This window comes from Oryzias melastigma, linkage group LG21 (genome assembly GCF_002922805.2).
Source record: "Oryzias melastigma strain HK-1 linkage group LG21, ASM292280v2, whole genome shotgun sequence".
Taxonomy (NCBI): domain Eukaryota; kingdom Metazoa; phylum Chordata; class Actinopteri; order Beloniformes; family Adrianichthyidae; genus Oryzias; species Oryzias melastigma.
This window is the reverse complement of record NC_050532.1, coordinates 10943087-10961426: the sequence shown is the minus strand read 5'-3', so window position 1 is coordinate 10961426 and position 18340 is coordinate 10943087. Positions and strand designations below refer to the sequence as shown.

The 18340-nt window shown below is 34.5% G+C and overlaps 2 protein-coding genes across 3 annotated transcripts in view; both read left to right on the top strand.

Moving 5' to 3' along the window:
- Positions 1–10885, top strand: part of stat4 (signal transducer and activator of transcription 4) — a 17392-nt gene extending 6507 nt beyond the window's left edge. Inside the window, exons 3-23 of the mRNA XM_024287186.2 lie at positions 1763–1861; positions 2038–2130; positions 2201–2279; positions 3074–3159; positions 3245–3396; positions 4525–4683; positions 4992–5084; positions 5220–5279; positions 5376–5396; positions 5863–5956; positions 6030–6074; positions 6195–6278; positions 6362–6460; positions 6832–6967; positions 7157–7209; positions 8234–8328; positions 9557–9693; positions 9826–10017; positions 10105–10150; positions 10445–10550; positions 10764–10885. Coding sequence (XP_024142954.2) covers positions 1763–1861; positions 2038–2130; positions 2201–2279; positions 3074–3159; positions 3245–3396; positions 4525–4683; positions 4992–5084; positions 5220–5279; positions 5376–5396; positions 5863–5956; positions 6030–6074; positions 6195–6278; positions 6362–6460; positions 6832–6967; positions 7157–7209; positions 8234–8328; positions 9557–9693; positions 9826–10017; positions 10105–10150; positions 10445–10550; positions 10764–10787 — 1953 coding nt within the window. The 3' untranslated portion in view covers positions 10788–10885. The remainder of the gene's footprint in view (positions 1–1762; positions 1862–2037; positions 2131–2200; positions 2280–3073; positions 3160–3244; positions 3397–4524; positions 4684–4991; positions 5085–5219; positions 5280–5375; positions 5397–5862; positions 5957–6029; positions 6075–6194; positions 6279–6361; positions 6461–6831; positions 6968–7156; positions 7210–8233; positions 8329–9556; positions 9694–9825; positions 10018–10104; positions 10151–10444; positions 10551–10763) is intronic.
- Positions 10886–13424: 2539 nt separating this feature from the next.
- The window catches only part of LOC112154777 (signal transducer and activator of transcription 1-alpha/beta), an 11455-nt gene continuing 6539 nt past the window's right edge, over positions 13425–18340 (top strand). Inside the window, exons 1-10 of one of the 2 annotated variants that reach the window (XM_024285937.2) lie at positions 13425–13845; positions 13959–14128; positions 14652–14796; positions 14885–14980; positions 15059–15136; positions 15644–15722; positions 15811–15899; positions 16389–16540; positions 16642–16803; positions 17104–17196. In XM_024285937.2, coding sequence (XP_024141705.1) covers positions 14001–14128; positions 14652–14796; positions 14885–14980; positions 15059–15136; positions 15644–15722; positions 15811–15899; positions 16389–16540; positions 16642–16803; positions 17104–17196 — 1022 coding nt within the window. In that variant the 5' untranslated portion in view covers positions 13425–13845; positions 13959–14000. Of the gene's footprint in view, positions 14129–14651; positions 14797–14884; positions 14981–15058; positions 15137–15643; positions 15723–15810; positions 15900–16388; positions 16541–16641; positions 16804–17103; positions 17197–18340 lie in introns of both variants that reach the window. The other variant, XM_036217543.1, reaches the window with a different exon arrangement.

Sequence of the window (18340 nt, the reverse complement as noted above, 5' to 3'; positions counted from 1 at the left end):
GCTTTGCCAAATGCTGGATATGATGTTACCGATTTCACAAAGTGAAAATCTAATCAATACAAACATTTTCCAATGAATATTTGTGACTCCACTGTATTCTGAAGATGAAAATGTGGAGGTTTGTTAAAATCTTACATTTAAACCCATTTTTTGCCAAAGTTGTTCGACTGCAATGCACTGTAGTCTATATGTAGTGAGCATCGATCCACGCTAGTTTTTCACCAAGGCTTCTGGGAAATTTCTAGTGCACTTGATTTTGGAATAATAGATTCGGACAGCACTACAAAATGACAAACCCACTGTGTAGTGCACCATATAGTGAGTAGATTCAGACAGAGCCCCAATTTCTCCACTGGTTGGGCCCAGTCATGCAGACACTGTATGTATTTGTGTTGTGAACCAGTGTAACGATGCCTGGGTCTACTAAAGGCAGATATATGGTATGTATCTTTGAAAAAGTTTGGATGTTGTTTATTTTCGTGGTAGAAAAGCCAAAGAACAGCTCTAGGATGACATCATGAAATGGGCGTCACCTACATGCAGGCGGAGCCTCAAGAAAAACTCACAAAAATAACTAAAATTTTATAATTTTTTTTAGTGTTCCAAAAGTAATATATGATCATATATATATTGATATAGTGTATTCTGAAAGGCTTAAGAAAATCATGGTATGGCCCCTTTAAAACATTACCAGGGGTCTTTTAATTATGATTATTCTATTTTTTGGCTAAAATAATAAAAAGTGTCATTCTTTTGTATGTATTTTTTGCAGAGCACAAAAAGTTAATCAGAAATTTATCTCTGCGTTGTGGGCAGGATTGTTGGCATGGAGCAACCCCACCCCCCTTCCCCTCACCATAGGAACTTGAAGCATTGTGCTTGTGGCTCGCCCGGCGTAAAATCTACGCTGCAAATATGATCTTTTTCAAGTGACATTTTTTCATCTGCTCCTGATTCACAACAATTTAAATAAAAAAAATACTCAGAAATGCAGTTTTTTGCTTACTATATGTAATATATGTCCCCCGCCATCAGAAAACAGTCACAAGAACAGGTTAAAAACACCAAAAACACAATTTAATGCAGAGAATGTATAAGAATTTCACTCTTTTAAGCCTTTTTTGCTCGTACTCAAACATGATGAAACCAAAAATATATTTTTTCTTTTTTTAAGATTGTAGAATTGTTTTTTTAAACTCTCAGTAATATATTATGTGCTTTAGACCTGTACTGTTAAAATGGATTGTGTTGCAACATTACCCAACATAATCTGACACTTTCTTTTTCACCTTAGCATCATGGTTTAGCTCTCATGGAGAGATTCTGTAAAGCTTTGCAGCTTCCCTAAAGGGGGATCAGTTTGATTGGTCCACAGTTGTTTTGGGGGAAGTAAGCTACCTTTCAGTGGTAACATAAGACTGGCAGTGTGCACGCACATACAAATGTGAAACATTACCTTTCGACTCAGGTGAGCTAGATGTCCCTATGCATGGCTAATATAAATGTAGAAAATGAAAACACATGACTCTCCTGCTGTACAAAGTTCAAGAAGTTTCCCAAAAAAAGTTAGTTTGGTACAACATTTTTAAAGTATTTGTTATTATTAATATAAAAAATTCAAAGATCCACAAGCTGTGAGGGGTTTTGTGGTTTACATTTTTTAATAGTAAAAAAGTTTTAAACATAACCACTTATTTTTCTGAGGCTATTTCTAGTTTGAATGGCTCTATTTATGTACATGCATGTATTTGTGTTTGTTCAGCTCAAGTACACAACCAACCCTGCAGTCATGGCCAGAGTTATCTCCACCTGCCTCAAAGAAGAGCAACGCATTCTGTCCAGCGCCTGCATGCAGGAACAGGTTTGTGGAATCGGTTTGTTGAGCACTGCACAATCTACCACAATTCTTGAGAATTAAGCAAAAAAGAGACATAAATAAGTGTTTGCTTGCATACTGTTGTACATATGCAATTAAAAATGAGACATCTTTGAGAAATCCAGAACTAAAAGACTGACTTATGAGAGCGTTTCTACCAGGGTCCACTGGAGAAGTCACTGCACAACTCTGTGGCGTTTGAGCGGCAAAAGAACATGGACAACAGAGTGGCAATCATCAGAGGCAGCGTGCAGGTAATTCAATCCCCCTAACCTTTCCAACACATCATCACACATGCACAACTTACAACAGTTCTCTTTACAGCTGATGGACCAGGCTGTAAAATACATTGAAGACATGCAGGATGACTTTGACTTTCGCTACAAGACCCTGCAGTCTCGTGGTGAGCTGAATCTGCTTATGAGGTTTTTTAAAAGAAAAGAACCCTTTATAATGATGGAAGACTAAATTAATGTGTGCTTTTATTCTTTATTGGTTGGTATATATCTGCTCTAAAAGGAACATTTAAATTATAATTTTTTTTAAATTTAGAAATGCCTCCGTAGACTGAAATAGCTCTTAAAGCGCTGCGTCATGTAATGCTTTTTATTCACTAAAATGAGCAGATAATCATATTAGGGACCTTTATCAAGGATTTGCAGACTATTTGGAGATATGGAGTGGATTTGTCAGAAATCTTTGAAGACTGAAGCCAAAACACACAGCCTATAGGTGAATTCTAAGGCATAGTGCCTAAAGAGAAACCTTAGCTTAAAAAAAAAAAAAAAAAAAAAAAAAAACCTAAACAAAGAAAAACATTGCAGCCAAAAACTATTACGAGGATTTAGCACCAAACAGATAAAACCAATAACAGTGCAGCAAATGCACATGTTATTATTATTCTTTTTTTATTCTTTTTTTTTTCTCATTTTTTCATTTAAATTTTCATGGAAAATGGAAAAAACGTTTACCCTTCTTTAAATGATCTATGTGAAGCAAGAGTTTTCCATGTTGGAAAAACTCTTCCTTTACATAGGTCATTTTTTATGCTCCCTATCTTATTCTGTCATTTGACCTGCACAAATTAAAAGTTTTAAGACAAATGACAAATCTAAAGGAATAACTTCTGATTGTATTTTTATGACTGATTAAGGCAAGTTACTGTACAACCTTGTTTGTTCCTCTTGTTTGTCTTAGAATCATCAGAAAGGAACTCTGACATGATGAAACAGGAAGTAACTAGACTACAGGAAATGCTTAACAGGCTTGATTTTAAGAGGAAGGTATGCATTTGTTGCACTTTTTTAGCATCTGCGAACCGAGAACGACATGACGGAAAAACATTGAGACACATTTCCCCCTTTTCAGGAGGTGCTATCAAAGATGGACGTGTTGCTCAAAGAAATTGATGACCTTATGACCTCTCAGCTCAACCCTGAACTGCAAGACTGGAAGCGAAGGCAGCAAATCGCTGCCATTGGTGGTCCCCTTCTTACCGGCTTGGAGCAGCTCCAAAGCTGGTAATGAGTTTCAACCATAGACTATTCTTATATACAGTCTATGGTTTCAACAACACGGTCATGAAACATATAGATTTGTGCTTGAACCATAGTAAACAGTGGTTAAAATCACAATATTCCTTGATAACTTCATAAAGACAGATGGGAATTACATGGATGAACAGTTGTGATTTTTCACAAAAAGTAATGCTCTCCTTTTTCTCAATAATGAGAGTTTTTAGGAATACAAGTGGTAGATAAATAAATCTCAGAGAATATACACTGATGATGGTTAAGGAATTAATAGGATTTTTATCACTTTCTGTTAACATGTTTATTTAACTGTTTTAATTTGAAAATAAAAGGGAAATAAAGGTCCAAACTATGGCAAAGCCTGGTTGAGATGTGTTTAGGTTTAAGTTTAGGTTTAAAAAAAAAGCACTTCTGAGTATTTCTGCATTACAATTGTGTTAGATCAGGAGCAGACAAAAAACAGTGTTTTCCATCCTTTTATTAGAAAACTTCTGCGCCAACAGTCCCGCCCTACAGCAATTTTCTAAAATTACAGGCAAATAGACGCTTTCTTTAAAAAAAAACTACACAGGCTTTTTGATTTTTGCCAAAATCTGCATATTCATAATTAAAAGACTGCTGGGAAGGATTTTATAATGGAAAAAATATAGTTGAAACGTGACTTTGAGGACAAATTTCTCTTTGACCATGAGGAGGATTAATGTTTGGTGGAATATGCTGCCTATGACCTCAAGAACATCATTATCCCTGTTGAATATGGAGGTGAAAATATGATTTGGAGGCGTAGGAAAGCACATAGATATTGATTATATACACTGAACTTAAGTAGGAGCCCCTTTTCCTCAGTGCTGCCCCTGAAATGGTTCATGCATGGATATTTAGATATTAGTAAATATTTTGATTTTTAGAATGCTTAAACATAACATTTTGTCTTTTTATTTGCTCTTCGTGTATAATATAAAAACATTAGAATTATTATTAAGAGTTTTTACTGTTAGTTGTCAAGACTCTGCCTCAGTTTGTTTCTTTTTAGGATCTTTATTGCTTTATAATTTGCAGTGGCAAAATTCTTTTTTCTTTATTTTTATTTCATTATTTTTATTGAATTTTCCTCAGGTTTACTCTGACAGCACAGAGCCTGTTCCAGACCAAACGGCAGCTGGACAAGCTGGGAGAGCTGATTGTTAAGGTTACATATGAGAGCGATCCGATACCGCTGCAAAAGCCTCAGCTGGAGGAGAAAGTCAAATACCTCATCTACCATCTCATCAAGAGGTACAGACCCAAGAATGTGCAGTGCAGAATAAGGATTTGTAGTGTTTGATATTTATTTGGGGCTGAAAATGAAAAAAAAAATGATAGAAATCAATAATCAAAGTAGATATGACTTTTTAAAAAGTTTTAGAATTTAAAGTAAAGTATTTTTTCATTTGTTACTGAGAGGGATCATTATTTTGTGTTATATTTCCTAAATGTAAAAGAATAGAAATGAACAAATTAATTCTCAAACATATGTCTTAGTTTAAGGTTATTTTTCAGGGAATTCTGCACATTTATTATAGTGTTTTTTTGTTTTTTTCCAGCTCTTTTGTGGTGGAGAAACAGCCTTGCATGCCCACACATCCACAGAAACCTCTCATCATAAAGACTGGTGTACAGTTCACCACCAAAGTCAGGTATTATGTCAAAAAAAATGTTTTTATTTAGTTAATTTTACATTTTTTCGCTCATGTGATTGATCTTTTACATTTGGTTTTGTGTGTTTAAGTAGAAATCAGAACTAAATAAATGATTGTTTCCTTTTTTTATAGACTTTTGGTCAAACTCCCAGAGGTGGACTATCAGCTTAAAGTGAAAACAACATTTGACAAGTATAAACTTTATTTTTTTGTTTGTTGAAAGCTAACTTTGTAGTTTGTAGCATTTTTCTCTTGATTTAAAATGATGTGTGTTTCGTGTGTCTGCAGGGACCTCCCCCCGGGTAGAGTGTAAGTACAGACCACTTCAGTGCATAATGGCATGTTGTGTTGTCATAAAGCATTAAAAGTAACCGTAGAGAACAAGGAACCACTTCTGATAGAAATGCGTGTTCACACAAACATGTTAAATGCATGTTCCGCTAAATTACTTCATCTTTTAAAATGAGAGATGTTATTTCTAAATGTATAGAAACATTTCCATTAAAATGTTTCATAATTTTAATCAATGAACTACAAAACTATTCACTTTTTCTTTAAACTTTTAGCCAGAATTGAGTCAAAGTTATTCCAAACACTATTTTTGATTATATAGTTTCTATAATTGTGTTTTTAATCACAGTATTCATGATTGTTACCAGGATTGCTGTTTAACATTAAATTATTACAATCTATAATGAATAATTTCTAATTAATAAATTAATTTTCCTGGTGCAAATCTTTTATTTTTGTATTATTTTGGATGTTTTCCCTTCAGAAGTCGTCAGTTTTTCATCCTGACCAACAACACTAAAGTCATGGACATTGAGGACTATTCCAACGGCTGCCTCTCAGTGGAGTTCAGACATTTGGTTGGTAGGACAACATCTTCTTTTTTTGTGGCGTGACGTTCTCAGTAGTCTAATATGAGCTTGTGCTTTACAGCAACTCAAAGAGAAGAAGTACATCAATGGCACAAAGGGGAATGAGGTGAGAACTGAACTTTCTCTTACTTCCTTGTGTATCATGTTTTGGGTGTCCTAGCAACAGGAAAAGGTTTGTCTCTGAAGTAGGTGTGGACACTATTAATCAAGCTGTTGTATTTTGCAGGGCCTGCTCTCTGTGACTGAGGAACTTCATTCTCTCAGTTTCGAGGCTTGCTTCACCGTTCAGGGCCTTACCATTGACCTGGAGGTCTGCAACTATACCACCTTTTATTTTTCAAAATGCACATATTTTTGATGTTCATAAGGTTGATTTTTGTGTTCTTTTCCCAGACATGCTCTTTGCCTTTAGTGGTGATTTCTAATGTCAGCCAGCTGCCAGGCGGTTGGGCTTCAGTTATGTGGTACAACCTCCTGACGGATGACCCCAGGGTGAGCTTTTACTCCTCCTATAAAATTATTTTTATCTCTTTAAAAATAAAAAAGCTGCACTAAATAGGATAGTAAGCTGTTAATCCTTAAGAAGGCTTTTTTTTATTATTTTTTTTCTTTAATTATTTAGATTGAAAAAGTTTTTTTTTTCTTAGAAAAACAACAAAGAAAAACAAACTCAGAAACAACAATTATTCTTTAGTAATGTTTTGTCAAAAATAAATATTTTTATGGACATAAGTAAAACAAATCTGTTAATTAGCTTCATCACTAAAAATAATACAAGCTTTTGCTCCTCTTTTTTTAATAGCAAAGGTTAATTTGTTAAACAGCTTTATTTGTACTTTTACGCTCTCCTTTTCCCTCCATAGAGTTTGGGGTTTTTTGGAAACCCGCCCCGAGCCAACTGGAGCCAGCTCTCTGAGGTCCTCAGCTGGCAGTTCTCCACTTTTGCAGGAAGAGGTCTCAATAAAGAACAGCTATCTATGCTGGGAGAAAAACTTTTGGGTATGTTTTATGTCTATATCTTAAATGCAGATTGTAGATAGAAGGAGAAATATTTAAAGTAAAATGAATGTGGAACAAAACGTAGAAGTTTATATGTACGTATTTGATATTTTACAAGATTGTCTTCAGCAGACACTAAAAAGTAGACTCATTTTGAATAAAATGTTGATTTTGTGTACGTTTCTCCAGGTCAGCATTCTTCCTGCGGAGACTTTCAAGTTTCTTGGTCAAGGTTTTCAAAGGTCTGTGATTCATACACCCATTCACACAGTCTTCATTAGTCAGACAGAAAGTCTGTAGTGTTGATACTTGTTACACTTTTCATTTTTTGTGTCATTGTCATGAATTGTGGTGACGGAGGACACAAATGCTGCAGATGGGACACAAGAAGACAGATTTCAAATTATAATAAACTTAAATATGGCATCAAAAAGGCAAAACCATAACTGAAAACCTGAAAATCACTAAATGGAGTGCCAAAAATAACAAGGTCTGACTGTAAAAAACTATGATCATAAACATAAAATTCAATATATTTGAACAAATCCAGTTGTGAGCGGTTAAAACTAAAACTTGGTAAAACTGTGATCTTTCCAAATATCTATTTCCAAATGTCAGATCCATGGTGATGAAACATATGAGTATTTATTTTGAAAAAGACATCTGAACTGGGCTAAATGAAAAAGCAAAAGGGTTTAGTATTTTGCAAAAGACTATTCTTTCTGAAAAGAGACAATTGAACTTTGATCCTCAAAGAGAACGAATAACTAAATATTTAGGACTAAAGCAGACCATTTAAATTAGGTTCTGTGAATTAAATGTATGTTTTATAATCATGTTCATAATCTGCCAGTGTTTTAAGGATAATTGACAATCAGGGGAGAACTTACTTGTTCATAAAGCACTTTATGGAAAGTTGAGCTTTGCATTTACAGCTTTTTCATTAATGCTTTTAATGCAATAACACAAACTTGTCTGGGAATTTATTGTTTGCATGCTTTGGAAGATCCAGTCCATATTTGTATTTTATGAACACATCTATTTCCTTTCACATGTTGTATATGGAAAGTTTGAGTAAAAATCCAGAAATGTTTGAATCCCTCAAGTCTCTTTTGACTAACTGTAAAGGCATCTTGAAAGGAAGCATAGAGAAAAATAATAAAAGAAAAAAAATCTGAAAATAATCTTCTCAAAATTTCAAAAATCGAAAAAATTCCCCCCAAAAAAGAGCTGCCTGAAGATTTCTATGTAATCTGTTCTCTTTAGGAAAACATTCCTGGGAAGCCCTTCAGTTTCTGGATGTGGCTGGACTCCATCTTGGAGCTCATCAAGAAGCACCTGCTGCCGGTCTGGAATGAGAAGTAGGTCATCATCTCAGTTCTTCTCTCTAGCACAGTAATACGTAAGTAATGTCAGTAAATCTTTATTTAGATATCACTTCTCACAGAGAGTGACTCTCAAAGTGCTTCACAATGTTAAAACAAGATCAAACCAGAGAAACAAAACAACCTGCCGGGTAAAACCCAATAAAACATACTCAGAAACCTTACGTAGAACACAAGTAAAATATAGCTGAAAATAAAGTCAGCTAATAGCTCTTCTAAATGAAAATGTCTTAACTTAAGTTTTAAAACACTCAACTGAGCCAACCTGGCGCAGAGTCAGAAGGATATAGAACTTTAAGAGGCCTTTAATAGAGATTAGACTGCACAGAGAAGGTTTCTTTTTTTGATGGTATTTATTTTGGCATCAGGGGCAAAAAAATAAGTATCATCCAGCTCCTGTGACTTTTCTTAACTTTAGTACTTCTCTTTGTAAAAACATTAAGGTAAAAAAAAAAGGTTTTATCTCCATTTTCTTCAATCACTTTGCAAATTTATCAAACTTGAACAAAGAAAATGTTACATTTGAGCATCTTTAGAGTTATTTAATTGGGGGGTACTTATATAAAATGTTGTGCCATCTTCTTAGTCAGTTCTTGATAAATACTAGTCATTAAATGAGAGCAACAGGTAAAAGAGTCACAATACAACCCAAACTTTGCTTTTATAAGTCCCACTATGACAGTTAAAAATTGAATTAAAAAATGTTCCTAGTGGTGTTTTAATTATCATTATGACGTTTTACCAAAATCTAAAACCAAAGTGCAATAAAAATCTATATTTCATGTTTATCTAAAGTCACTGTTTCCAAAATCTCCTCTATGTGGTCGTGGCTGCTGGTGATGAGCTGAGTAGCCCCGCCCCTCCTTTCTGATGTGTCTCGCTTAGTGGAAACCCCACATTTTTTTTTTTAAAAACTCGCATTTATTGAAAAAAAAAGTTTTTGTGCTTGGATGAGGTGGTTTTGGGGCCTATCGAAATGAAATACTTAGAAATACAAACATGTAGGATTTTTTATGACTTTTGTTCTTTTCATAAGAAAAAATAACATCTTTAAAACATTTGACTTTATTATGAGTTCTAAATGTCGCAACCTGTAATTGAAATTCAGCTGTTTTTTTTTTGTTTGTTTTTTTTTGCAACAGTCAAAAGAAATCGATGACATAAAAAATAAGTGATCAAGTAAACTTTTTTTCTCCTGTAACAGCTACATCATGGGCTTTGTGAGTAAAGAGATGGAGCGTGCTCTGCTGAAGGACCGAGAGCCTGGAACCTTCCTGCTGCGCTTCAGTGAGAGCCACCTCGGCGGGATTACGTTCACCTGGGTGGAGCACAGTGACAGCGGTAAAGTCTCAATTTCAAACATTTTTATTCATTTAATCGTCCTGTCGAAACAACATAAATGGCTTAAATGTATTAAATCATAATCCACACTGAAATCTCTTTTTGAATGCTGTCTGTGAATTCTGATAACAGGCGAAGTGAAGTTCAACTCCGTGGAGCCGTACACTAAAAGCAGGCTGAGTGCTCTCCCGTTTGCCGACATCATTCGAGACTACAAAGTGATTTCTGATGGCGTGGTCCCTGAAAACCCTCTCAAGTTCCTCTACCCCGACATCCCCAAAGACGAAGCATTTGGGCGCCTCTACAACAGCCAGCCGAGTAAAGGTGAGACCTAAATATTATATTTAAGCTTGTTGGGTGTTAAAAATAAAGGGAACGACTATTAAAAATGAGTGTCTCTTACATTTTCAGTGCACCCATACATACCATCCACCCTCATTCCCATCTCTGAATTGCGGTGAGTTCTGTAGTATTTATCCTAAAAATATTTATTCTGAAAAAAGTTTTGGAGACCAATTTTGTATAAATGTTATTTTTAAGGTTTTGTATAAAATATGGGTCAGAATTAGATGTTAACACAGTTAAAACTGGTATTAACAGTTATAATTCAGCACTTATGATTAATAAAATGTTACAATAATCACTCTTTAGTGACATTTAGACAAAAAGTGATTACCGGTATAGTTTTTATTGCTAGAACTAATATTGAAAAACTCTAATATTGTTTTTTTTTCCCCGTTTGCTGTTATAGTTCGAATGCAAGCACCACACCAACTACGTGTCGGTCTCCTGAGCCCCCGATGACTCCTGGGGAGTTTGACATGCTAAATGAGCAGCTCTGCTTTGACATTGACAGCGTAAGTTTACTCTCTCTAGCTATTTATCAAAACATTTACCGAACTGATCCAACTAACACAGATTTGATTTCACAGCTATTAAAACATAATAATTAATCAGTGGTGTCTTTATTTGTTATTTTTTGATTTACATTTTTTACTTACTTATTCATGAAGCTCTTGTTCTGAGAGGAGTCTTTATTAGTGTATGAAATATTGTCTTTTTCTTTTCAGATGAGCTCTCCGTATTCTGAGTAAAACTTTCTCATCAGCAGTGCTTTTACATCCTGACTCCACACCGCTTCACTCCATCCTGATAATAATAATAATAAAAAACATTTTGCTTTTTGTTTAAATTGTCCTTTTTATTTCAATGTGTGTTTTTATGTTTTTATTGTTTGTTTTAACATTAACTTGTGCTAATGAATAAAATATAAATGCATTTTTTTTATCATAAGTGTTTTGTGAATCTGTTTGCACTATTTAATGACACTGTTGGTAGTGTGACACTTTTTGTATTCATCTAATTTCCACTGAAACCAACAGATTTTGTCTCTTTAATGTAAATAACTTGCTGCCATCTACTGGCCATGAATTTGAGCACTTAGACATTACACCAAAGGTTTGGGGCTTTTATTTTGAAACCAGCCAACAGTAGACGTCTGCATGTAACAAACACTATCTTGATAGAAGATCTTACACACAAAACCAACAATAAGACTGGAAAGCATTTCTGGAGAATCACGTGACTCTCTATTAGTGGACCGGAAACAAGCAAAGACTGCTTTGCCTAGATTTTTTTTAAATAAACATTTAAGCTTTCATTCATGCACAAACTACATATTTTGAATTCAAGATTATCATTAAATACTGTAAAAACAAGTTACACATGATTATCAGTATAAGTAACATAGATTGCAAATCCAATTTCTTGCAGAATGCAAATATTTTCAATATTTGTGCTACAAAGGTTTGGTCAAGTATGCCACCAGTTTTACAATAAAGTGGAATGACTAGGCATTTTTTGATTTTTTTTTTTTAAGTGAAAGGAAATTCTGAAAGGTGCTTTCCAAATGAAAATTCCCATTTTTGACAGTTTTGCTGTCTGTGACACCTTTACGTCTTCTCAGGAATTATTTCCAGATCCTTCAATTTAAAACTTGAAAACCTATAGGGTGAAACATTTTCTAGAAACCATATTTTATTAAAAAATAAGAAATACAGGCTGTCTTAAGAAAGGGAATAAAGTGTAGTTTTCAGTTGTTTTTATGTTAAAACTATTACAAACTCTTTAAAATATTTTAAAATCATATTTTTACTTACAAGACTTTTGCACTTTGGTCTGATTGACTTCATCCAATCACCACTTGGTCAAATGATTAAAATCACAATATTATTTACAGCCACATTTGCATAAATAGCTAAATTTAAGTGACTGCCTTAAAAAACTTTGATTTTTCAACTTGAAGATATCATGATTTAGATCAGAGTGGGAATCAAAATTTCTTTACTGCAAGACAAACTAGTATAGCAAACATTCTTACGAGGACTGTCTAATAACACAATATTTATCCATTTTTTTGCTTTTAGAAAATAATTTTCTTACCTTGAAAGCACAGGACTTAAGATTTAATGGTTAAACAATCCCTTTTTTTATCACAGGCTAATTTGGGCTAAAGGAAGAACAGAAATTGAATACCATAGTTCTCAGATTCACATTCTCTTTCTTTCAGACGTCACTAAAAACTTTCTTCATGCTTAAGGTGGTTTGGCAAGCTTAGGTGATTGTTTTAGTCTCACGTTTAGTCATGCATTAGGTCTGAAGTGCTCATTATTGTGCAAAGATGCTCTCTTTATATTTTTTCTCTCTTCACTCCCTGTAATCTCCATATTTCTACGTGTTTTCATATAACCAGACCAGGTTTGTCTGAACTGGAAAAAAAAACTGGATTGGAACTTTTTATAGAGATGATGAACATTATGATTGAATTAGACTGTTATTATAATTAGACATTTTTACATTTTGTATAGTGAGATTGCTTTGTAATGAAATGGTTGGTAAGAAAGCAACTTGGTTTGCATTTAAAGTCCCACTCTGATCCTCTTGAATTATTTCAAAACCGTTCCCAGTGGTCTTTTAATTATGATTATGCCCTTTTTTGACAAAATAATGATAATAATAATAATAATAATAATAATAAAAGTGCCATTTTCTAGGACATAGTTTCTCCAGAGCGGCAGGATTTCATCAAAAATTCACCTCTGAGCTTTCTTTCATTTCCCGTCACAGACAGTTTTGATCCAGACGCCAGCTTGGATAAAGAAAACAAAGACGTGCATGGATCTATTTGTTTGCAAGTTGATGCATTGGAATGGAACAAAGCAGGAAGCTTGTAGCCTGTTGAATGTAATTTTTTTAAATGTAGCAACTACAAACCTTTTGCAAACAGCATTTTTTTCTTGATTTGAATAAAGAAAAGGTCAAAAAATACAACTTTAAGTTGAATTTTCTATATGTCCCCCATCATGAGAAAATACTACAAGAACAAAAGAGGTGATATCTGATCATCCCACAAATAAAGTGAAAGAGTCCATCAAGAGCATATAGGCACATTTTCAGGCTATTTCAAACAGAAAATAGAACCCAACTTTCATATTGCACACTGATAAATCTAAATGTCTGCATTCAATAATAATAATAAAATGGATATGATAATAAACAATAATAATAATAATAATAAATAAACATAATGTACCGGTATACAATATTTTATATTAGTAAAAAATGTATTATTTTTAATATTATAAATTATTTTTTTAATTAGAGTCAGTGATGGCACACATAGCCAATAATTTTGTTGAAATAAAAAAATACAATTTCAAATGTTTACAGTGGGGGCTCAAACATTTTTAAAGTTTTAGCTAAGTAGTTTAATTTGCCTTATAATTACAGTTCTGCTCACTCACAAAAAAGTAGAGCTTTATGTTTGACTTTTTACTTTTCTATGAAACATGGGGTTGAAACATTGACTGTAAAAATAATTCTTATATGCAGTCTGTGGGTTGAAATCAGACATAAGGTTAAAATGTGAGCTTTATTTTGAAAGCAGGAATGGCAGAGTAACAAATTAGCTTGACTAGTTGAATCACACCGATTCTGAAAAATCACGTGGTTTAGTGGGCGTTGATTATTGTTGGCTCCTCCCCCTCCCCCTCAAGGTAGATCAAAACCATGTTGGAAAGAGAAACTGATAAAGAAGTTCCAGAAACAATAGTAATCTTGGCGGAAGTCTTTATTTGAAGAGCAAAACAAAATGTTGGTTTAGTTATTGTTATTATTAATAACAATATTGTTGAATGACTATTAATTGTGTAAATTTTCCAAATCGGTCGCTACTTTGGATTTCTCCTAATTATTATTATTTTAAGTGAGAATTGAACCGACAACTGCTCTGCGGACGTCAGTCGGCGATGGCGCAGTGGCAGGAGCTGCTGAGTTTGGACTCTGGGCTGCAGAGCTCGGTCAGTCAGCTGTATGAGGGCAAGTTTCCCCGGGATATCCGACACTGGCTGAGCACCTGCATCGAGAGCCAGGACTGGTAAGATCCGTGTGAGGAGCCGCGGCGCTCAAGAACTACCGATTAGTCAAACAGTGTTGCCATCTGTTGTTTTTTAACATCTTGGAGCTAAAGCTGGTTTTTAGTTTAGATTAGTTTTTATTTTAGCACAAGATATTTTTTCGAGTTTAATTAAATAATATTATCTTAAAAACTTAAAAAGGAAAGTATGTCACTGGAAAATATTTTTAATCTAGTTTCTGTCCACATTTGTGTGGTTTTTCCTGGTGTTGAAGTGGCTTTGGTGAACAAAGATCGTAAAAAAATCGAGACGCTCCACTCTCTTTTTTCCCCCCAAATTCTCATGGGTATGTTTATTTGCAAAATGTATTTAGTTTTCAGTAATAAGCTAGATTTTATTTACACATTATTATTTTTATTATATTATTATTATTATTATTTATTGATTGTAAATAAGCTTTAAAGTTCTCAGATTTCCTTTTTTATTATATCAACTGTGGTTAAAAAAAAGTAAAATAATGTTTTTTATGGTTTGTTGTGTCAGGGACTCAGCAGCCGTGGATGAGAACAAAGCTGTCATGTGTCTTTGTGCTCTCCTGAATCATTTGGAGGAACAGCGGAACCTAATGCTTCAAGGGAGAAACATCTTGCTGGGTCCAGATTTTTCATGGATGAATAATTACCTGCTGGTAGGGAAGACTTCAGATTCGTTACCTTTCTATTTATAATGTATGGCTACTTCACACTGCCTCCTCGCTTCTATCTGCATTTGTTTAGATGCATTTTAAAAATGAGCCTTTGAAGTTGGCCATGATTCTTTCTGAATGTTTAAAAGAGGAGAGGAAAATTCTGGCTTCAGCAAATTCAACAAAGGTAGGATGCTTTATATTTGCACCAGAAAGCAATATGTTGTTTAAAAACTCTTGTAACATTATGGTTCCATCCATTTAGGGATGCAGTAATCCAGTAATCCTGCTTAAGTGGAGAGAGCTGGATAACCGGATAACTGACATGAAACAAAGAGTCTTGGTATTATTATTATTATTTTTTTTTATCATAGGTTGACAAAAGACCCACTCCAATTTTATTTTGCTTACTATAAAAGTACTCACATGATTGTTGTTTTTTAGCTGTGTTGTTTTCTAGAACAGTTTCTACAGAGTGGCTATAGTTAGAAATTCGCCTCTAATTCGCCCCTATTCCTCTCCCTGCTTCTGAGAGCTCTCTGTTTACATGCTCTCCTAACATTACTGCTGCAACGAAAACCGGCGAGCAATATTGGAGCTATCCAGCCGTATAGCATTGAGCCAGATGCAGCTCAGATGAAGAAATTACAATTAAATTTAAATGGCATATTTAATTCAGCTCTTGATTCACAACAATTAAAAAAAAAAGAAATACTAATTTTTCTTTTTACATGTCCCCCGTCATGAGAAAAATGCCACAAGAACATGTTAAAAAACACAAAATTTTCATTGGGGTGGGTCTGAAAAGAAATCAGATCTCAACCGTTTGTATCATCTTTAACTTATGCAGGAAATAAAGAAGCAAACTAAGATCCTGGAGAGCTTGAACGAAAAGCTTGACTTCATCCAAAAAACCTGGCCAAGCACAGGTAAGGCAAGAAAAAAAACGGAAACCAGGGAAACGGTTTAGGCTAAAAAAAATGTTAGTTTGATATAAGGTTTTTATGTTTTTACCAGATGAACAGAACACAGGACTGGGTGTGTCTAAGGCTGTGGTGGAGCAGGAGTGTTTCAAGCAGAGAGCCATCATCCAGCAGAGAAAACAGGTTTGGGTTTGAGTCATATTTATGGTGCCTAACTAGCAGGAAGTGGATAAAAGAGCTTCAGGGCTGCATGTGACAAAAGCAAGTTCCCTCCAAAAGGTGGAGCTCTTCTTTCATGGTAAACTCCTCAGGGAGTCCAGGACCTTTAAAGAAAAAAAATGTAAACATCCCTGTTTGCTTCTTTATTTTTAAGTGGAAGAATTACTTAGACATCTTTATCTGCTTAATATTTAATAATGCAATATTTTTATAAACGAAACATGTAGAACACTATGTTTTTATCCAATATACCTTAATGCACCACCTTTAAGCATAAATTAAAAAGTTTATTTTTATCATGCAGTAACTTTAAATTATTTTTTCCGACTGAAATGCTTCAGAAATTGAGTCACAAATTGCATGAATCGCATGATAACATCTGATCTATAGATATGATGGAGATTAAATATGGACGGGTTTATAAATTGTTTCTTTTTGTTTTTGTTGTTGCAGTTTGTGCTGGAACAGCTTTTAAGCATTTTACAACAGGCTTCTAAAATAGAGGAAACACTCCTCGAAGAAGAACTGCCCGAGTGGGAGCGTAGGAATCAGCTGGCCTGCATCGGATGTCCAGCTGACACCTCCCTGGAGCTTCTCCAGAAGTGGTAAAAATTCATTTATTTAAGAAGTTTTTTTTATTTTGAGTAATTTGATTGGTTGCAGCCTTTATAAACACCGCCCCACATGTCTCTGCCCTTTTCTTTAGGTTTACAGATGTCGCCGAGGTCCTGCTAGGAGTCCATGAGCTGCTACAGAAACTGCAGGAGCAGAACAACGCGTACAGCAGCAATGACACCTCCTGCTTCTCTGATTCAATCGCAGAGATCAAGAAATGTACCCAGCCGCTGATAACAAAGCTTATTGAAAAGTGAGGCGCTTTTACTGAATAAATGCAACACATCAGCAACATGCACTGCATAAACCGAATATTAAGAAAAAAAGATCTTATATTCTGAAAAATTTCAATAGCAAAATAATCTTAGTTCAAGAAAACTTGTCTTTTTTTCTTAGACTAAAAATTCTTCATTTTTCTTACCTCAGAGGCAGACTTTTTTTTTGCATTTTTAAAGAAAATTTTTCAAATTTTAAGAATCTTTTTTCTAGAGGGCATGTTTTTGCAGTGTGAGCCTCGTCTAAGGCTGACAAGTGTTTTGCTTTTCCATTTTAGCGCTCTGGTAGTTGAGAGACAACCATTCATGCAGAATTTGACTCATCGCCCCCTGATCCTGAAGATCGGCGTGCGCTTCACAGTGACAGTAAGGTAAGAAACTCGCTCTACTGCTTCATTTTCCCACGGGCAAACCATCGTCTCACTACGACGGCGCACATGCTTCACCTCACAAGACACAGGCATACCCACATCTGTTAACACTCATACTTTATAGGAATGTTTGAAAAAAGTTAAAATGTGATATTAGGAAATTTGATTCAATTTAAGTTGATTTGGTTTGGTTCAGTTCGATTATCATGAAACCTATATCTAAATAATCTTTTCCCATCCAAAGTATTTAAATGAGTAGAAATTATAATTTTTATTTTTCTCCTTTCCTTATATTAACATAGGTTACTTGAATCAATTATTGCAGCCTTTTTTGTTAGTTTGCTTTTGCCTTTTAGACGTGCAAAAGTATACAAATAAAACAACTACATTTGACTAGTCACTCTATGTCGACTAAATTTATGTCAATTTGACAACAAAAAAAAAACAGATTTTGTGACTTCATTTGGTGAGTCACCAGTAGCACATTTTTTTAAGCACAAAAAACTTTTGGCAAATCATGCTCTAAGAACATCAAATTCATTTCTGTAGTCTGAACGGAGTCACAGAGTCGGGTAGAGAAGTGGTTGAAGTGCTCAGCGCACTTGGCCTCACACCAAGCTAGAGCCAAAAACAGAACTTTAGAGGGATACGTTTAATGAGATCTTTGAGGTGGTCCAGTTCTTCAAGATTACAGGCAAAAAGCCACAAAAAAAGAAGAATTAATGGTAAAAAATTAGCAAGTGCTGAAGGAAGATTTGGATATATTTTTATATTCGAGCTAGCTGTCTGTGAAAACTGGAAAAGTACAGTATTTCTATGGGAGATGTTGTTGATTTTTGTCAGGATGAAGGCAGTTATAGGAACAGTTCAGAGGTTTTTGGGGTTACAGTTTTCTTAAAATGAGAAGGGAGAAAAGATAGAATCCTTTCGTCAGCTGGTCACCATGGACACAAACAATTAAACCATAACAAGGTCTGTGTTTGGGACATGGAGTTCATGTCAGGACAGTTTCTTTGTGTCTCCAAGTTTTTGCTATTATTACTTTTTTTTTTAATGCTGAAAGTTAAAAAAAATAAAATAAAGATCACTTTTAGATGTGCTGTAGTCATGAACGGGATCAATTAAGGACATTTTTTTTTTTTTT